Below are 21,139 nucleotides of genomic sequence, written 5' to 3' on the forward strand. Positions count from 1 at the left end.
CCAGATCCTTAAAAAATGACCACTGACCCTAACAATTAAAAAAGAATACAAATCATCAGTGTAAAAACCATGTAATCTAAAAATAAATTTAAAAAATGAAAAAAAAAACAATAAAAATGAAAAGACAAATATTGATTATAAATCCCACCCCCAAAAAACCCAGATCCTTAAAAAAAGACCACTGACCCTAACAATTAAAAAGATCCTAGAGTTAAAAAATTAAAAAGACCCTAAAATTAAAAAAAGAATACAAATCATCATAAAATATAGTGTAAAAACCACATATCCTAAACTAAAATTTATATATATATATATATATATATATATATATATATATATACATCCTATAGATAGATAGATAGATAGATAGATAGATAGATAGAAAGTGAAAACAAAAAGCACACAGATACTACAAAGATTATAAAAAATAAAAATGAATAAACAAATATTGATTAACCCCCCCAAAAAACCCCAGATCCTTAAAAAATGACCACTGACCCTAACAATTAAAAAAGAATACAAATCATCAGTGTAAAAACCATGTAATCTAAAAATAAATTTAAAAAATGAAAAAAAAACAATAAAAATGAAAAGACAAATATTGATTATAAATCCCACCCCCAAAAAACCCAGATCCTTAAAAAAAGACCACTGACCCTAACAATTAAAAAGATCCTAGAGTTAAAAAATTAAAAAGACCCTAAAATTAAAAAAAGAATACAAATCATCATAAAATATAGTGTAAAAACCACATATCCTAAACTAAAATTTATATATATATATATATATATATATATATATATATATATATATATATATATATATATATATACATCCTATAGATAGATAGATAGATAGATAGATAGATAGATAGATAGATAAAACAAAAATCACACAGATCCTAAAAAGATGATAAAAAATAAAAATGAAAAAACAAATATTGATTATAAATCCGGCCCCCAAAAAACACCTGGAATCTTAAAAAAGACCACTGACCCTAACAATTAAAAATATCTTAAAGTAAAAAAAAAAAAAAAGAATACAAATCATCATAAATCACAGTCTAAACACATACCCTATCAATCAATCAATCAATCAATCAATCAATCAATCAATCAATCAATCAATCAATCAATCAACACATATTTCAAATAAATTAATAAATAAATAAACAAATAAATAAATAAATAAAGTAACACACATTTCAAATAAATAAATAAATAAATAAATAAATTGTGAAAACAAAAAACACAAATATCCTTTAAAAAAAAACAGACCCTAAAAAAATAAATAACATAACTTCTGACAATAAAATTGTGAACGCGGGTCCTTAAAAAAATACACGATTTCTTGAAAAACACATTAAAAATATATATTTTTTTAAGTTCTGCATATCCTAAAAGAAAGTGTACGGTGCTTCATCGCTCCTCTATAAGTTAATGTGAGTGTAGCAGTGAAAGGGTTAACAGAATGACACAGTTTGAGGCTGATGTGGCGTGTGTGGGGTGTGTGATGGGTGAGGGGCCGAGGCTTCCAGCCCACCCAGCTGCCATAACATGACTGCTCCATTACCAGTGGATTAGCACTCCACACACACACACACACACACATATATATATATGCATGTACGCACACACGCACGAACATGCATGAGTACACTCGCAGCAGTTTCTCTGTTGCTACAGCAACAGCTTACTTTCCATGTCAACTGCAAAGCTGTTTCTATGGCGACGCATACACAAAAAAAAATCTTTGCGCCACAGCCGTGGACCAGATGGCAGTGTGAGAGTCACGCGGATCAGCTTTACTGTTCCGACTGGCAAACAGACAGACAGTCACACACACACAGACATATATATATATATATATATATAGCCATGCTGATTTGCTCACATGTCCACACAGTTGTGTATTTTGTTTGGATTTAAGACAAAATTTTCTCGTTGTTATTTTTGTAGTCAGAAATGAAGTCACCTGCGCAGATGTGGGTGGAGCGACACAACAGTGGGTGTGGTGTTCACAATCAGTCAGCCATTTTGGTTAAAATCTGTGTTGAGAGTGGCGTGTCGGTGAGCACCGTTTTGGACCACAGTAGCTACTGAATGGGGACCAGAGAGCTGACACAGCATTAAGCGAGTATAATTACGAGCACTAATCAAAATACCATACTCATTACATTTATCACCAGAGACAAAAAATTAGCTGAGACAGGCCGAACTTTTTTTTTTTTGTAAAGTGTTGCGAAGAGAAATGATGACTATTCACTGAAAACCCTTTCCACATTGTGGAAAAGGTCACGGTTCCATTTTAACCTGAAGAACAGCATGATGGATGCTTTGGAAGTCGTAAAATTGTGTTTGTTCGAAGAAGAAAAAAAGTAAGCTGAAGTAAATCAGCCATTTGCGATTCAGCCATTTTAAACAACTGCTGTAGCTGGTCGAACACACTGCACTTTATATATTCACATATGGCACAAAATCACTGTGATATTTAAAATATCCAGATGTTAGTGTTATACTGTCACTGTGTGAACAGGTGAGTTTGATCATAGGGGAGAAATGTTCAAACAGACGGCACTGTCGCCTCGAACACGGCGAAAATCAAGCTTTTTAGATCAGTTTTGTATTGGTTTAATTCTTTTAAGAGACTCCACTTTCAAAAAGAATAACAAAATAAAACCGGGGTGGATACAAAATGGTGTCCTTGGTGTCTCCAGCATCGATTATCCTGCATTATAGTAGGTTATAAAACGTTATTCTAGCCACATTAAGTCGCATGCTCTGATTGGCTACTCTACGAATAGGATATCAGCTCATATACCGTTAGTAGAGAAAAACAAAATGGTGGCGCATGTTACTGAATCAGCCGAGGACGAAATAAAAACTCTACTCAAAAACAAAACCCACAAAAAAGCAACAAAATACAGAATTAAAGTATTTGATGGTAAGAACATATCTTTTTTATTTTTCAATAATAATTATTATAGCATTTTTCACAAATTGCTCCTGTCATTTCATCGGTTTGTTTACATTCTAAGCAGAAATGATTTTGTCAGATGTTTTGGATAATTTTTTTATTTATCAAATTTGCAAAAAATAAAAAAAATAAAAATGCTCTGTTTCTCAAAATCCAGTGAATGTGGATAGAATAAAATAGTTATTCCACTCAATCTCATCGTACGTGGCTTATCGTCGACGAGGCGCTACGCACCAAGACTGAAAGATAGATAGATAGATAGATAGATAGATAGATAGATAGATAGATAGATAGATAGATAGATAGATAGATAGATAACTGTTGATACATTGAATAAGAGAGACAAAGATTCCCTAAGAGAGACACACAGTGAGACAGAGAGAGAGAGAGATGAAGAAAGAGATAAAGTGTGACAGAGACAGAGAGACAGGGTCAGAGAGAGAGAGAGAGAGAGAGAGAGAGAGAGAGAGTGTGACAAAGACAGGGGGCTGGGCCAGTGAGAGAGAGAGAGAGAGAGACGGGGTCAGTGAGAGAGAGAGAGAGAGAGAGAGAGTGTGACAAAGACAGGGGGCCGGGCCAGTGAGAGAGAGAGAGAGAGAGAGAGAGAGAGAGAGAGACGGGGTCAGTGAGAGAGAGAGAGAGAGAGAGAGAGAGAGAGAGAGAGAGTGACAAAGACAGAGAGACGGGGTCAGTGTGAGAGAGAGAGAGAGAGAGAGAGAGAGAGAAAGAGAGAGAGAGAGAGTGTGTGACAAAGACAGGGAGCCGGGCCAGTGAGAGAGAGAGAGAGAGAGAGAGAGAGAGCGCGCGAGAGAGAGAGAGAGAGAGAGAGAGAGAGAGAGTGTGACAAAGACAGGGGGCCGGGCCAGTGAGAGAGAGAGAGAGAGACTAAGAAAGAGACAAAGTGTGACAGAGACAGAGAGACAGGGTCAGTGAGAAAGAGAGAGAGACAAAGTGTGACAAAGACAGGGGGCCGGGCCAGTGAGAGAGAGAGAGAGAGAGTGACAGAGACAAAGAGACAGGGTCAGTGAGAGAGAGAGAGAGAGAGAGAGAGAGAGAGAGAGAGAGAGAGAGAGACAAAGTGTGACAGAGACAGGGGCCCGGGACAGTGAGAGAGAGAGAGAGAGAGAGAGAGAGAGAGAGAGAGTGTGACAAAGACAGGTGGCCGGGCCAGTGAGAGAGAGATAGAGAGAGAGAGAGAGAGACAGGGGGCCGGGACAGTGAGAGAGAGAGAGAGAGAGAGAGTGTGACAAAGACAGAGAGACGGGGTCAGTGAGAGAGAGAGAGAGAGAAAGAGAGAGAGAGAGTTTGACAAAGACAGGGGGCCGGGACAGTGAGAGAGAGAGAGAGAGAGAGAGAGAGAGAGAACAGTTGAAAGACAAAACAAGACCATGTGTGTGAAAGAGAATGAGGGAGACAGACACAGAACAAGGGAATAAAGAGAACAGATGGAGAGATTTAGGTGCTACGTGCCTCGTCGGCTATCAGCTCATGTACGACTCCATTTCATGGAATAACTGTGATTTGATTGGTTCTCGCAGCAGTATGTCTTACCACAACTTCTTAGTAATGTGTTCACTCTAACTCCGCCCACTTTGTACAATTATGTCTCTCTGCATCACATTAGTGTATTTTCTTTTATTTTGCATTCTTTTGAGTGGTGATGAGATTAAAGGGAGTTATTTCTTTAATGACTATAATCCAGAGGGAAAAAAAGAAAGTATTTTCATGAGGAAGGAGCTGGAAGCCTTCAGTGTGCTTATTAAATAAAGTGCCTCCCAGGCTGCAGGGCTTTTTCTTTCTCCCACACCAGCCTGAAAGATTGATGTGCCGTGCCGTATCTGATGCAGTGAGAGAACTCTTACCTGACTCCTGTCTTTGTCCACTTTCTTAAAACACTTATTGAGTGAGAGGTTGTGCCTGACGGAGTTCTTCCACCCGGTTGGGGCGTTGGCGAAGTAGGGGAAGTGCTCGAGGATCCAGTTGTAAATGTCTTTGACGGGCAGCCTCTTGGAGGGCGCGTCCTCGATGGCCATGAAGATGAGGCAGCTGAAGGAGTACGGTGGCTTGCAGTTGGGGTTGTGCTTGGCATCGTAGGCGAGGTCGGAGGTGGCCGGGGAGGGAGGCGGATCGTCATCAGGCTCCTGCACGGGGCTCACGCTCCTCAGCACGGGGTCGCCAAAACTCGTCAGTAGGTTCTTGCTCTCGTGTAGCCAGTTGAGGTTGGTTAGCTCCTCGTCCTCGGCGCCCGACTTCTCTAGCTTGATGGCCGGCACGGGCAGCGCCAGCTCCAGTTCATCATCTTCACACAGCGCCCGAGTGATCGAGCCCACCTGGTACAGCTGGCTCAAGCCGCTCGCCACGCTCACCCCGGAAGCTTCCGGCTTCTTACTGGGAGGCATGACCGGACCCATTTAGACCAAGGCTCCTGCGGGGAAGAGACAGATACAAATAAAAAAATCAGCATCCGGGTGAGCGAAAATCTTTCATTAATATCACTCAATTTAACTCGAAAACACCTTCAACATTGCTCCATCTTTACTGTGGGAAAACTTCTAACATCTGTAATTAACAGACACCGTATGACCAAAAATATGTGGACCTTTGACCATTACACCCGTATACTCTTTTTGAACATCTCTTTCCAGAGTTCTCCATTTTGCTATTATAATAAGCCCCACTCTTCTCGGAAGGCTAGATTTTGGGGCGTGGCTCTGGGGATTTGTGTTCATTCAGCCACAAGAGCATTAGAGAGGTCAGGCTCTGATGTTGCTGAGGAGGCCTGGGGTGCAGTCGGTCTTCCAATTCATCCCAAAGGTGTTCAGTGGGGCTGCGGTCAGGTCAAGTTCAAACTTAACACACCACGTCTTCATGGAGCTCGCTTTGTGCACAGCAGCATTGTCGTGCTGGAACAGGTTTAGGGCCTCTTCGTTCGAGTGAAGGGAAATTGTAATGCTACAGCATAAAGGGACGTTCTAGACAATTTTGTGTCAACAGTTTGGAGTTGAACCCCTATAGTGGCTATTCCAATTCAAAGTCTTCCTTAAAGCCACATGAGGTTAGTGGGGAGTTCCCCGACACACATTCCTGATGAACCACTCATAGAGATTCAAAGTTCAAATAACAAAAACATAATTTATTAAACTTCAGACTCTGGTTGACTTTCCAGGAATAAAGAACAAAGGGTACAAAATAAAGCTGTACCAAACAATGGATGCGGATGTGAATGAGAATGAGGTCGAAAAACTATCGCCTTTCTGCCAGCTAACGTACAGCAAACAATTCCAATGAGCTGATTAAGGCCTGCATATTCATGCCCAGTGGGCGGCACGGTGGTGTAGTGGTTAGCGCTGTCGCCTCACAGCAAGAAGGTCCTGGGTTCGAGCCCCGTGGCCGGCGAGGGCCTTTCTGTGTGGAGTTTGCATGTTCTCCCCGTGTCCGCGTGGGTTTCCTCCGGGTGCTCCGGTTTCCCCCACAGCCCAAAGACATGCAGGTTAGGTTAACTGGTGACTCTAAATTGAGCGTAGGTGTGAATGTGAGTGTGAATGGTTGTCTGTGTCTATGTGTCAGCCCTGTGATGACCTGGCGACTTATCCAGGGTGTACCCCGCCTTTCGCCCGTAGTCAGCTGGGATAGGCTCCAGCTTGCCTGCGACCCTGTAGAAGGATAAAGTGGCTAGAGGAGATGAGATGAGATATTCATCCCAAGTGACGCGTCAAGGAGGAGTGGCTACAGACATGTAGGTAGCAGGCTTGTAGTACTCGAGTCCAGGACTTGGACTCAAGTCCGACTCGTGCCCTACTTGTGACTTGACTTGGACTTGAGCACTGATGACTCGGACTCAGACTTGGACTCGTGCATTAACTGCATTCGGACTTGTAAATTGGAGACTAGGATTTTTTATTTCTTTTTCGCAACATGCCATAATAATTTGGCATAAGATATTTATATCTACATTCATTTTGGTACTAATTTCATGCAAGAGTGTCACACCTGCGCACCTTGGTGCGTGCATCAGATAGACTCTCGGGCACGCTCCGGACGGCGCCGTAAATGACTTGCACCTGCACAGGATTAAGGCGCAATCAGCACGCTGATATAAAAACTGTGAAAACACACTTACTTTGCGAAGTATTGAGTTGCGTTGCTGATACATGACCGAGCCTTATTTCCTTGTTTGGTTTCCTGATTTCCTGTTTCTCATCTTTGATTCTGCCGAGTCTACGATAGCCTGTTTGTGCCTCGCTTGACCTATTGCCTGTTTCACCGTTTTACGATTTTGCCTGCCGTTCTGGATTGTTTACCTGTCTTCAGTTATATTAATAAACACACCTTCTGCACTTACATCCGTCTCCCAACCATCTCTGACAGAATACTTCACACTCCCTGACAAAGAGACGCACATTCACCTGTTCATACGTCATGTTCAGGAACAAACTAATGTTAATGACGCTAAAACAGCTGCCATCAAATGGTGCAATTGGAGTCTTGTTCTCGGACTCGACTCGGATCAATAGTGGACTTGACTCGGACTTGAACACTGGGGGCTCGAGACTGGACTCGGACTTGAGATTTAGTGACTCAACTACAACACTGGTAAATATCAGGTAAGTAAGGTGCAGTATCAGTAGGGCTCTGTGATGCAGGTAAGTGTACATTAGATCATATTAATACACAACTTAAAGGCATAAATCTCATCTCATTATCTCTAGCCACTTTATCCTGTTCTACAGGGTTGCAGGCGAGCTGGAGCCTATCCCAGCTGACTACGGGCGAAAGGCGGGGTACACCCTGGACAAGTCGCCAGGTTAAAGGCATAAATTCTGATTAAAATTTCATAAATTCAGTATAACAGTTGAAATAAATGTTCTTGGAGGTTCTCTCTCATTATCTGTAGCCGCTTTATCCTGTTCTACAGGGTCGCAGGCAAGCTGGAGCCTATCCCAGCTGACTACGGGCGAAAGGCGGGGTACACCCTGGACAAGTCGCCAGGTTAAAGGCATAAATTCTGATTAAAATTTCATAAATTCAGTATAACAGTTGAAATAAATGTTCTTGGAGGTTCTTATAAACTAAATTCAAAATACCCAAATATGGCTCCAACAACCCCATATGGGTGTTATGGTCAGGGGTCTGCACACTTTTTTATTTTTTTAATCTTGTTTACATATTTATGATCTCATCACCCACTGAGTCACCTCTGTGTTAGATACTAAACATATCTACTTAAAGGAGATTGAAGGCATTTTTTATGATCAAAATTCTTTTCATCTCGTTCTATTAAATATAGGAATGTATTTTTGACAGCTATTTTGTCGCTGCTATAGCAAGTTATGAGTGTTTGAAATATGCTCTGTAATATATCAGTCCATATGTCAAAGCAGCGGCTGTAAACGAGATTCGCTGGGACCTGTGCGAGACATCGTAGGACGGAAATAAAATGTACAGCGGAAATCAAACTGACCAACATCTGCCAACATTGTCAAAAGATGCGCGCGCCCTCTTTCGAATGCTGATGTAATCGAGCCGGAAGTTTTGTTTGTTTTGATAGCAATCAGGAAAGTTTGAAAAAAGTAGGCAGTAATCGTCATTTAAACTCGTTTTTGTGCAATACTTCGTTTGGAAAACAGTTTTCAAAATGGCGGCACTGACACCTGGCTGACACTTCACGTTTCGAAGTCTCGCACAAGTCTTGTGAAGATCACGCGGATAAGCGACGCCTGCCGTGGACCAAACGAACTAAATTCAACACGGCTAAAAACCGAATAGGCCGATAAGTATAATATTTAATTGCCAATACGAGTCAAGATATAAGGTTACTAAAACTGAAAACGTAACTGAATAACGTTAATTAAGAAATAAAGCGAGTTTAAAAATGACTTCAGTTCTCCTTTAATCAACTGGTAAATTTGTGTAGTTGTATCTAAGATGAGAAATATCCAGCATCCTACACTGTTATAACGTCTCATCTCATCTCATTATCTGTAGCCGCTTTATCCTTCTACAGGGTCGCAGGCAAGCTGGAGCCTATCCCAGCTGACTACGGGCGAAAGGCGGGGTACACCCTGGACAAGTCGCCAGGTCATCACAGGGCTGACACATAGACACAGACAACCATTCACACTCACATTCACACCTACGCTCAATTTAGAGTCACCAGTTAACCTAACCTGCATGTCTTTGGACTGTGGGGGAAACCGGAGCACCCGGAGGAAACCCACGCGGACACGGGGAGAACATGCAAACTCCACACAGAAAGGCCCTCGCCAGCCCCGGGGCTCGAACCCAGGACCTTCTTGCTGTGAGGCGACAGCGCTAACCACTACACCACCGTGCCGCCCCTGTTATAACGTGTCCATTTTTAAATAACAAGATCATCTCATCTCATCTCATCTCATTATCTCTAGCCGCTTTATCCTTCTACAGGGTCGCAGGCAAGCTGGAGCCTATCCCAGCTGACTACGGGCGAAAGGCGGGGTACACCCTGGACAAGTCGCCAGGTCATCACAGGGCTGACACATAGACACAGACAACCATTCACACTCTCATTCACACCTACGGTCAATTTAGAGTCACCAGTTAACCTAACCTGCATGTCTTTGGACTGTGGGGGAAACCGGAGCACCCGGAGGAAACCCACGTGGACACGGGGAGAACATGCAAACTCCACACAGAAAGGCCCTCGCCAGCCCCGGGGCTCGAACCCAGGACCTTCTTGCTGTGAGGCGACAGCGCTAACCACTACACCACCGTGCCGCCCCTGTTATAACGTGTCCATTTTTAAATAACAAGATCATTTAATAGAAATTAAAAGCAACCGCTCTCAATTCGATATTATGTCTAATGTATATTTAAAATAAATAAATAAAAATCTGACCCAAGAGCACCGATCCTGCTCTAACCTCTACAGACAAATTTTCATAAATTAAAAAAGAGTTCAATAAATGAAACAAAATTGTGTGTGTGTGTGTGTGTGTGTGTGTGTTGTATGCAAATTGGGAACAAATTGTTAGCAGGTCAGCATCCATTTTTAAACCCAATCTCAAAGCTTCACTTCATTTAAAAGAACATTTTCTTCTGAAGGCAGGGCTTAATGAGGAGAGCTGGCAGAGTGCGTGCACACACACACACACACACACACACACACACACACACACACACACACTCTGCTGAGGAGATTTATGGATTGATAATAGAGCCATTGCGCATGACTGAGATTCCTGTGTGCTCACGTTACGAGGGGGCGGAGTGAACAGGAGCTGACTTCCCGTCTGAAGAATTAAACATGGCCTCAGAAACAAACACACACACACACACACACACACACACCAGTCATGGAACCACTTCACTCTCAGTTTAGGAATGTGTAGCATGCCTTTAGAGGCTAGTTCTATGAACGTGCACACACACACACACACAATGAACCTTTCAGTTATGCCACTGAGTCTAGACACACTGTAAAATGCTCAAATAGACATTCATTCATTCATTCATTCATTCATTCATCTTCAGGAAGTGCTTTATCCTGCTCAGGGTCACGATGGATCCAGAGTCTATCCCTGGAACACCGTCTGTGAGGTGGGAATACAGCCTGGATGAGACCCCCGTCTATCAGAGATCACCACATCCACGCATGAATATTCTCCACAGGAACTCACATTTAAAGTTGAACGACTTTTAAGTACATCAGAGTTTTTCCATTAAACTTTCAGGAGCCGTCGGCGAGTCCGGACATGCCTTCTTCACTCTCATAACTACACACCGTTCCTCTGACTTTCACTTCTTTTACTCAATAAATTGCTATGGAATGAGTAAAACCTTCTGTGTCATGCTGTTATTAGAAATGATTCGAAAAGTGGAATTACTTTTTCTTTTTCTTTCTTTTTTTTTAACCACCCCAAAGTTATTTTCCTATAACAGCCTAACAGCACACCCTGAAGTGTTTTATTCCTTGTATACCACATTCCTTGTAAATCTTGCTCAGGATTTCAATTTTTTTAAATTGAATTACATAACATCATATCATACGTTTTATCCATTTATAGCTACAGTTAGTGTTGTGGAACATCCATGGAAAGTTCTCACTTGCATTATAGCAGCTGTAAATAGTCTTTGGGCGGCATGGTGGTGTAGAAGGTTCTGGGTTTGAGTCCAGAGGTCGACGGAGGCCTTTCTGTGTGGAGGTTCTCCGGTTTCCGTTGGGTTAATATGGGGCAGCCGTGGCCTGAAGGTTGGCTTCATCATAGATCTAACCCACTGCTCTGGGTAGGTGTGTGTGCTCATTGGTCACTTGTGTGTGCATGCGTGTGTTCACCGCTTCAGACGAGTTAAATGCAGAGGAGGGATTTCACTGAGTGTACGTGTGATAGATAAAGGCTTCTGGTCTTGTCTTTCCATCACCAGTCTCACTTTTGCTTCTGTCTTAAAACTTAATACAACAACACCAACAAAAATGCAGTTACCGAGAAACCAAACCAAAGCTCTGACACTGGAGTCTCCTTCTATAAATGTTAAAGGAACAACTACTTACAGAAAAATACCGTGAGCTGGCCTAGTGGTTAGCGTGTCCACCTCTCAACCGGGAGATCACGAGTTCTACTTGCGGTCAGGTCATACCAAAGACCATCATAAAAATGGTACCTACTAACTCAGACTTTCACGGTTACTAGAGAACTAGCCCCCCACTGTAACCCTAGCTGTATAGGCGAGAGGCCGAGGGCTACGGAAATTGGCGTCGCACCCCACGGGCGATTGCTCTAAGACAACGAGGGAGGCTCAGCCTCCTCTAAAAATGACGAACATCGTGTAGGATGAATTGCGCTTGGCTTATGTTATAGCCGACCTTATAACATTGCTATTTCAGATCCAGAATCATAGAAATATATGTGCTCAACCCAACTACAGTGCGAAATCATTCTGTTATAACTTTCCCCAGTTCGCCTAATGTGTGCGTGAGTTTTTCCCCCTCGTGACAGCGCGATGCAGCCCAGCCTCAGTGGACTTCAATGGCATTTGGGAGCTATGCACTTTTCAATCTCAAAATGCAAGACGGTTATTGGACAAATACTGCGAAAACGCCCGCCCACCGGACTCCCAGCCTCAGTGGACTTCAATGGCATTTGGGAGCTATGCGCTTTTCAATATCAAAATGCAAGACGGTTATTGGACAAATATTGCGAAAATGCCTGCCCACGGACTCCGAGCCTCACAGTGGGAGGGACATGGCAAAGCTTTCCGTGAGGAGACTGATGATTGGTGAAAGCGGCCGGATATTTTCTTTGATTGACAGCTCGTTTCAAATATAGACAGGCAGCGGTGAATCTCAGTTCAGTCCCATGCGGATTCACAAGTGCTGTGGTGTATTGTAAGAGATCAGCTTACATTTCGATTTTATTCATTACATACGGTTTCTACCAGCTTTTTTAGTTTGTATATATTTTCATTGTAAATATAGTGTAAATATAGTGTTGTCAAGTTTGCTATCTTAGTTCCAGAAATGTCGTTTATTTGAGTGACTGAACTTGAACTTGAGGGGGCTAGTCAGCTAGCAAGAAAGCTGCGCACGGATGCCAAGCATTGCTGATTTAATTTTGGCGAAGCCATTTGCCAGTCTTCCTTTCGAGGAAAAAATTAAAATTAAAGAGCAGGGTAGACCAACGCCTCAAATTGACTTGGTGAAAAAGGTAGGGAATAATACTCGTTCCTTTCAGCTCTCCTGGTACGAGAAAGTGAATTGGCTAACAGCAAGTGACCCACATCAACAACAGTAAATAGGCTACTTTAGTACTGTAATATGTCATGGATGGACCAAAAATATAGAATCTATTTAAAATGTTTATGCTGAGTATATTATATTGGAATATATATTTTTCTGGATATGAATTAAACACAGCTACAATTTGGAAAACATTTTTAAACAAAAACACAGCTGAGAACATTTCACACTACAGACCTGGATTAAAAGTGAAGGGTTATCAAAATTGTCAATAAAACATTTCTCAGTCAAAATAAGTAAAATATAAGGAAAGTGTCATTGAATGAAATGTGTGGCACCCAGCTCTATGTTTGGCTCCCCAAGGTCAGTGCTTGTGCCTATTCCAGAACACTCTGCTGTTACTGCTGAGGTTCCTGACAAAGAGCTGCTTTCAATAATGATCAATTTTTAAACAACATGCCACAATTTTAAAATATAAAATGTTAAAATATACCCCCCCCAACACCACCATCATGTATATTGGACAGTAGGCTAATGGGCCAAAAGAACCTGTTATTTCACAGTTTGTGACCCTGCCAACAATCAGCCAGATCAGAGGCAAGAGTATGGGCAAAATTGATGTGTTTTTTCTTTTAAAATCTGGAAATATCGTAACCGACCAGCCTCCCCTGTTTGAAAGACTACCAGCCGCCACTGCCGCACCCATATGCCTTAAAGAGCTGGTTAGTACTGGGACACCTGGGAAGATCAGATTCTGGCATGAGAGGGACTTTGACTTCCAGAAAACTTCACCATATCGATGACTACAAGTTTTTTAAAGCGTTTATGTGGAGTGTATGCTGTACAAATCCCTGTCAACTAATCATGTTTAGAACATGCAGTGTTGTAGTCAAGTCACTAAACCTTGAGTCTGAGTCCAGTCTCAAGTCCCCAGTGTTCAAGTCTGAGTCAAGTCCAAGTCATTAAAGAAAATTTCGAGTCGAGTCCACTATTGATCCGAGTCGAGTCCGACACAAATGACACAGCTGTCTCACACCCACCCACCCACCACACACTGTCTAAAACCCATTGATAGCTTTGAGTAGTGTGAAGAAGTATATCCCATACCATAGCCTACAATACATTCACAAAAAAGATGTCTTCGATCAGGACTATTTAGTAAAAGGCTGATGGCACATAAGATATAAATATCTTATGGCAAATTATTATGGCATGTTACAAAAAAATAAAGAAAAAAATCCGAGTCCTCGTCTCGAGTTTATGAGTCCGAATACAGTTAATGTACGAATCCGAGTCCAAGTCCGAGTACTACAAGCCTGAGACCAGACACGTTAATATAACTAGTCAACATCATCTCAAACGATCACTCATCACTCACACATGAAGTGTATTTTATATTAATACTCAAATAAAGTACAGAGAAAGGTTTTTTAAAAATGTAAGCTAGATAATAGTGTCATAAAATAAGATATGACCCGATTATGGTTTTCGGACCACGCTAATTGTTTGCTTGCTCATCAGCAGTGGTGACTCTGCCTTTAAAGGAGAACTGAAGTCATTTTTAAACTTGCTTTAATTCTTAATTAACGTGTTATTCAATGACGTTTTCGGTTTTAGTAACCTTATATCGTGACTCATATTGGCAACTAATTGCAATTAAATATTATACTTATCGGCCTATTCGGTTTTTAGCCATGTTGAATTTAGTTCGTTTGGTTCATGGCAGGCGTCACTTATCCGCGCGATCTTCACGAGACTTGTGCGAGACTTCGAAACGTGAAGTGTCAGCCAGATGTCAGTGCCGCCATTTTGAAAACTGTTTTCCAAACGAAATATTGCACAAAAACGAGTTTAAATGACGATGACTGCCTACTTTTTTCAAACTTTCCTGATTGCTATCAAAACAAACAAAACTTCCGGCTTGATTGCATCAGCATTCGAAAGAGGGCGCGCGCGTCTTTTGACAATGTTGGTAGTAGGGATGGCGAAAACTAAAAAAAATCTTGACTGACCACCGAGCCTCATTAGCGGGTTAAAGTCGGTTAACCTATGAGTTTAACAGGGATGCAAACGGCGCACCTTTTTGCGGATGTCGCCTTTTTCACGGCTGAATCGTGCAGATCCGATTTTTTTTTTGGGGGGGGGGGGGGGCGTTGGAGTGTCTGAATAATTTCAACGGCATTTGCTTATTTAGTAATTTTAATACAGAATTTACCCTGATGAAATTATTCAGACACTCCAACGCCCCCCCTAAAAAAAAAAAAATCGGATCTGCACGATTCAGCCGTGAAAAAGTCGGCATCTGCGCCTTTAGTTTGCGTGGAGAGATATGATCTGCAATAACATGCATTGTTGGCTACAGACCGAAACATACTTTCAGAATGCACTGGCCAAGGCAGGACTAAACTCGATGTGCCTTCTAATAATAATTAAAAAAAAAAAAAACAGAATAGTAATTTGTAAGCTAAAAAGCCTGTGTCTACACTTTTCTCTTGCCGAGTGGCAGCTGTTTTCAACTGGGGCGGGACATGACTGGGTGTTTCTGATTTGTCAGCTGTCTTCAACTGGGGCGGGAGGGCGGGACATGACTGAATGGGTGTTTCTGATTTGTCAGCTGTCTTCAACTGGGGCGGGAGGGCGGGACATGACTGAATGGGTGTTTCTGATTTGTCAGCTGTCATCCTTACACCGCATGGCACGCCCCAAGCATTTACAACACAGAATTCCAGGTTCTCCGCTCCAAAATTAGCAGCTTCAAAACGATTGATTTTTTTTTTTTAACCGACAACCAAAAAAAAAATTAACCGGTTGACGTTGATTCGGTCAACCACCGGTCAAACGGTCATCGGTTAACATCCCTAGTTGGCAGATGTCGGTCACTTTGATTTCCGCTGTACGTTTTACTTCCGTCCTATGATGTCTCGCACAGGTCTCAACGAATCTCGTTTATGGCCATTGCTTTGACATATGGACTGATATATTACAGAGCATATTTCAAACACTCATAACTTGCTATAGCAGCGACAAAATAGCTATCGAAAATGCATTCGTATATTTAACAGAATGAGATAAATAGAATTTTGACCATAAAAAATTTGCCTTCAGTGCTCCTTTAAGTGATGTCTGTAAATCCACGTCGAACTCCACAGGCCTGTTTTATCAGCATTATTGCTAAGATCCATTTCTGTGATGATGATGCGTCCGAGTCCTCAGGGCTGCCGGCGATGGGAATTCAATCGAATCCTCAATCGCGTGATAAGAATAATACAGCAGGAAGAGTCAGTAACCTTCTAAACCTTGTGTGGCAGTGTGACAGTGATCAGTCGGCGCTATCTTTAATACATGCCTCTCTTTTTCTCTTCATCTGTCTGTCTTTTATATGTTAATTCATTAATGTGTGGGTTTACGACGTGAGATAAAGCAACAGCGGAAACGCCGTGACACTAAAAACCTATTACGGCTCAACAATCACTTCATAAAGGATGTATTGCCAAACATCGATTCTCTATTCATGTGAAAATGAGTGCTTGCTCTCTTAACCCGAATCCGAGTTGACAATCTGTAAATGTTTTTTTTTTTTTTTTCCCCCAGATGCTCTTAAGAGCTTTGGCAATTTAGAGAGCAAAACAAACTTTATTCAGCTTCATTATGGCGAGACCGAAGCGCGAAACGCAAACACTGGAATCATTCATGCAAAAAATCAATGCACTGCATCTTTCCAACGAGGAGCGCTGATGTAGCTTCGCCTGCGGGTGGGGAGCTGCGGTCCCATGAGTCTCTGCACCGAACATTATATTACAACTGACAGGAAAGTAATTTAATTGTGCCGTTGCTATGGTGACGCAGGGCTCTGTTTGGGCTTAATTTACTGCCAACTGCATTCCAAGAGACTTCACGCATCATTCTTGACCAAATTTCCCTCTCTGAAGAAAAGAAAAGAAAAAAAAATACGCTGATGAGACTTCACGTTTGCTTTTTGATGTTTGCGATAGCATTTATTAATATCGTGTAGATGCAGATGCTGTGATAGTGTGTGTGTGTGTGTGTGTGTGTGTGTGTGTGTGTGTGTGTGTGTGTGTGTGTGTGTGTGTTGCTGGGTCGGGTGTTAATGTAGGTGATGAGGCTCAACAGGAAATCGAGCTCTGTCATTAGGAAGGGCCGAGACAGCGTGGAGTCAGTGAAGGAGGAAGCAGGATAGTGGCCAGATTGCTGCCATTACGAACATCTCCTTTCATCTTCTCCATGATGGAGTAAGAGAAAAACGCTACGGCTCGTTCAGACACCACCGAAGATCAAGTGCACGAAAAAGATGAGTGCTTTGAGAAAGTCTTTTAGTGCACGAGGCTCTCTAATAACAATTTACCCTGCCTGAGAAAATCGACTTGGGTTACTTATCACGCCTCAGTGCGTTATGGCATCGTAGGTATTTCCAATAAATACACAATGGCGCAATTAACATAAGTGCAATTATCCCTGATGCTTTTATTTGTCTTTTTATTTGTCTCATTATGTTTAATCAGTGCGATTTCATCTCCTTACTGTAATATGTAATCACTTCATTCTTTTGGTTATTCTTTTGTAACAATCAACGCCTAGCCTATTGATGTCCTAAATTGTGTCGTAACACTGATAATATTGTAATTATTATTTTTCATGCACCAATTAAAGGTGCAGTCAGTGATTTCGAGGCACATGAGCCTAAAGGCACTTCGACTTAAAATCTGAACAAAAAAAAATAAAAATGCCATGCCTCCAAAACACACACCCACACCCACCCACCCACACACACACTGCTGCTCAAACTAAAAGACGATGTATATACAAGAACCGGAGCTTTGTGTATCTACTGTACAAACAACATGACCGACATGTGAGTACGTGTGACTTGGTGGTTCAGATCATTTGCTTTTCCTCCCATTTACAGACCCTTTGGTGCTGCAGAGACTAAAACTTCTTCTCTGATCAGACATTTTATTGAAAATGTGAACAGAAACTTGAAGAAAGTTACAAAAATATCTCAACTTATAAATACAGACGGCACCTTTAATGCATTTTCATACCAATATTACTAACTGCAAAGACGCATTCAGGCGCTTCAACCTTTTTTCCTGAGAGAAGGTGCTAGCTAGAGTTCTTTTTGTTCTTTTGGTTTTTACCAATCATAGGTAGTATGCATGAAATAATTAGCCTCGCTTGCACTGTAGATTAGATTTATTACTCTCAGTAATGCAGATGAAATAAAGATTGGTGGATGAGGAGGTTGTTTGCTTTTTGTAGCATTAAAGGTAGAAAATGAAGAGAATTCAAGCTGCTTGAGTGACGTAACTGTGACAGTTAAAGTCGGACGTCAGATCGTGTCCCGGAGAACGTCCCAAATCATACAATACACTTAACAGTTATTCCACGAAATCGAATTGTACATGAGCTGATAGTTGACGAGGCGTGTAGCACCGAGTCGGCTATAAGCCATGTATGATGAGATTGAGTGGAATAACTGTTTTATTCTATTCACATTCACTGGATTTTGAGAAACAGAGCATTTTTATTATTATTTTTTGCAAATTTGATAAATAAAAACTTTATACAAAACGTCCGACAAATTCATTTCCGCTTCGAATGTACACAAACCGGCAAAATGACAGGAGCAATTTGTGAAAAATGCAATAATAATAATTCTTGAAAAATAAAAAGATACGTTCTTACCATCAAATACAACCCCGATTCCAAAAAAGTTGGGACAAAGTACAAATTGTAAATAAAAACGGAATGCAATAATTTACAAATCTCAAAAACTGATATTGTATTCACAATAGAACATAGACAACATATCAAATATTGAAAGTGAGACATTTTGAAATTTCATGCCAAATATTGGCTCATTTGAAATTTCATGGCAGCAACACATCTCAAAAAAGTTGGGACAGGGGCAATAAGAGGCTGGAAAAGTTAAAGGTCAAAAAAGGAACAGCTGGAGGACCAAATTGCAACTCATTAGGTCAATTGGCAATAGGTCATTAACATGACTGGGTATAAAAAGAGCATCTTGGAGTGGCAGCGGCTCTCAGAAGTAAAGATGGGAAGAGGATCACCAATCCCACTAATTCTGCGCCGACAAATAGTGGAGCAATATCAGAAAGGAGTTCAACAGTGTAAAATTGCAAAGAGTTTGAACATATCATCATCTACAGTGCATAATATCATCAAAAGATTCAGAGAATCTGGAAGAATCTCTGTGCGTAAGGGTTAAGGCCGGAAAACCATACTGGGTGCCCGTGATCTTCGGGCCCTTAGATGGCACTGCATCACATACAGGCATGCTTCTGTATTGGAAATCACAAAATGGGCTCAGGAATATTTCCAGAGAACATTATCTGTGAACAAAATTCACCGTGCCATCCGCCGTTGCCAGCTAAAACTCTATAGTTCAAAGAAGAAGCCGTATCTAAACATGATCCAGAAGCACAGACGTCTTCTCTGGGCCAAGGCTCATTTAAAATGGACTGTGGCAAAGTGGAAAACTGTTCTGTGGTCAGACGAATCAAAATTTGAAGTTCTTTATGGAAATCAGGGACGCCGTGTCATTCGGACTAAAGAGGAGAAGGACGACCCAAGTTGTTATCAGCGCTCGGTTCAGAAGCCTGCATCTCTGATGGTATGGGGTTGCATTAGTGCGTGTGGCATGAGCAGCTTACACATCTGGAAAGACACCATCAATGCTGAAAGGTATATCCAGGTTCTAGAGCAACATATGCTCCCATCCAGACGACGTCTCTTTCAGGGAAGACCTTGCATTTTCCAACATGACAATGCCAAACCACATACTGCATCAATTACAGCATCATGGCTGCGTAGAAGAAGGGTCCGGGTACTGAACTGGCCAGCCTGCAGTCCAGATCTTTCACCCATAGAAAACATTTGGCGCATCATAAAATGGAAGATACGACAAAAAAGACCTAAGACAGTTGAGCAACTAGAATCCTACATTAGACAAGAATGGGTTAACATTCCTATCCCTAAACTTGAGCAACTTGTCTCCTCAGTCCCCAGACGTTTACAGACTGTTGTAAAGAGAAAAGGGGATGTCTCACAGTGGGAAACATGGCCTTGTCCCAACTTTTTTGAGATGTGTTGTTGTCATGAAATTTAAAATCACCTAATTTTTCTCTTTAAATGATACATTTTCTCAGTTTAAACATTTGATATGTCATCTATGTTCTATACTGAATAAAATATGCAATTTTGAAACTTCCACATCATTGCATTCCGTTTTTATTTACAATTTGTACTTTGTCCCAACTTTTTTGGAATCGGGGTTGTACTTTTATTTCATATTCTGTTGCTTTTTTGTATTTTTGGGGGTTTTGTTTTTGAGTAGAGTTTTTATTTCATCCTCAGTTGGTTCAGCAACATGTTCTGCCATTTTGTTTTTCTCTAGTCATGGTATATGAGCTGATAGCCTAGTAGTAGAATAGCCAGTCGGAGCACACGATTGCTCATATCCAGTGAATGTGGATAGAATTGCTGGGCTTCACGTGACGTCACATCCGCCTCATTAGTTATTCAGAACTTTAGCTGGTGGTCTACCAAAGCTCAGTTGACAAAGCGTTTGTATGGAGAAGATGCATTGCTCACGTGAAAAATGCCTCACACTTGTGTTGTTTCAGGTTGTTCAAATTGATCAAACCGTGAAACTGATAAAAGTTTCTTCAGAGTTCCCCGTGAACTAATAAATAATAAAAAACTAATAAAAAAGGCTGAATAAACACAGGATTTCACAAAAAGACGTCGAGAAAGGCGGCTTTTGAACTGAACCTCTCACTGAAATGGAAGGGAGCCGAGTCGAAGCATGCTCGAGTTTGCAGTGATCACCTGGTGAAAGGTTTGTATCCCTCTCAGCGATGTCCTTAGTGTTTTCCAAGTGCTTTTCTTGCTATGTGTCGTTATTTTACGGTACTTTTTTTAGTCATGAAGCGCTAAAGTCCCCAGCTGCTTCTTTGTTTACTCCTCACAAAGTCCATATGCATGAAGGTCGCGACAAAATTCTTCCCCAGCCGTACAGTTACAATGCGCCGTGATCACTTCTCCGTCTTGTTTAACTAAGATCCAGGTCTTTAAAGGGGTTTCTGATGATCTTTGTGAATGATTTACCTGAGAGATAAGAGCCAACACAAGTGAGAATCAAGCCATCTGCTTGTTTGTTTACACTTCAACTTGCAGCGCTTCGTTGTAAAGACGTGAACGAAAAGCTTAAAAAAGACAAAAAAACTTACACGGGCAAAAACAATACAGGATTCATTGGGCAGTGACTTGATAGCGAGGTCCTTTACCCAGCCACATACACAAAAGTTGTAAGCCTCCATACTCTTCCACGCTTTCATCTGTTTTGCGGTGTAGAAGGACGTCTGCAACACCAGATAGTTCGAGATGTCGGGGAACTCGACTGAAGGGTAG

General features: G+C 41.5%; 1 protein-coding gene across 2 annotated transcripts in view; it reads right to left on the bottom strand.

The window, feature by feature from the left end:
- Positions 1-21,139, bottom strand: part of foxn3 (forkhead box N3) — a 201,506-nt gene that overhangs the window by 128,339 nt on the left and 52,028 nt on the right. For both annotated transcript variants that reach the window (XM_060933731.1, XM_060933730.1), the window contains exon 2: positions 4,839-5,401. In XM_060933731.1, coding sequence (XP_060789714.1) covers positions 4,839-5,387 — 549 coding nt within the window. In that variant the 5' untranslated portion in view covers positions 5,388-5,401. The remainder of the gene's footprint in view (positions 1-4,838; positions 5,402-21,139) is intronic.

The sequence above is a fragment of the Neoarius graeffei genome, chromosome 11, assembly GCF_027579695.1.
Source record: "Neoarius graeffei isolate fNeoGra1 chromosome 11, fNeoGra1.pri, whole genome shotgun sequence".
NCBI lineage: Eukaryota > Metazoa > Chordata > Actinopteri > Siluriformes > Ariidae > Neoarius > Neoarius graeffei.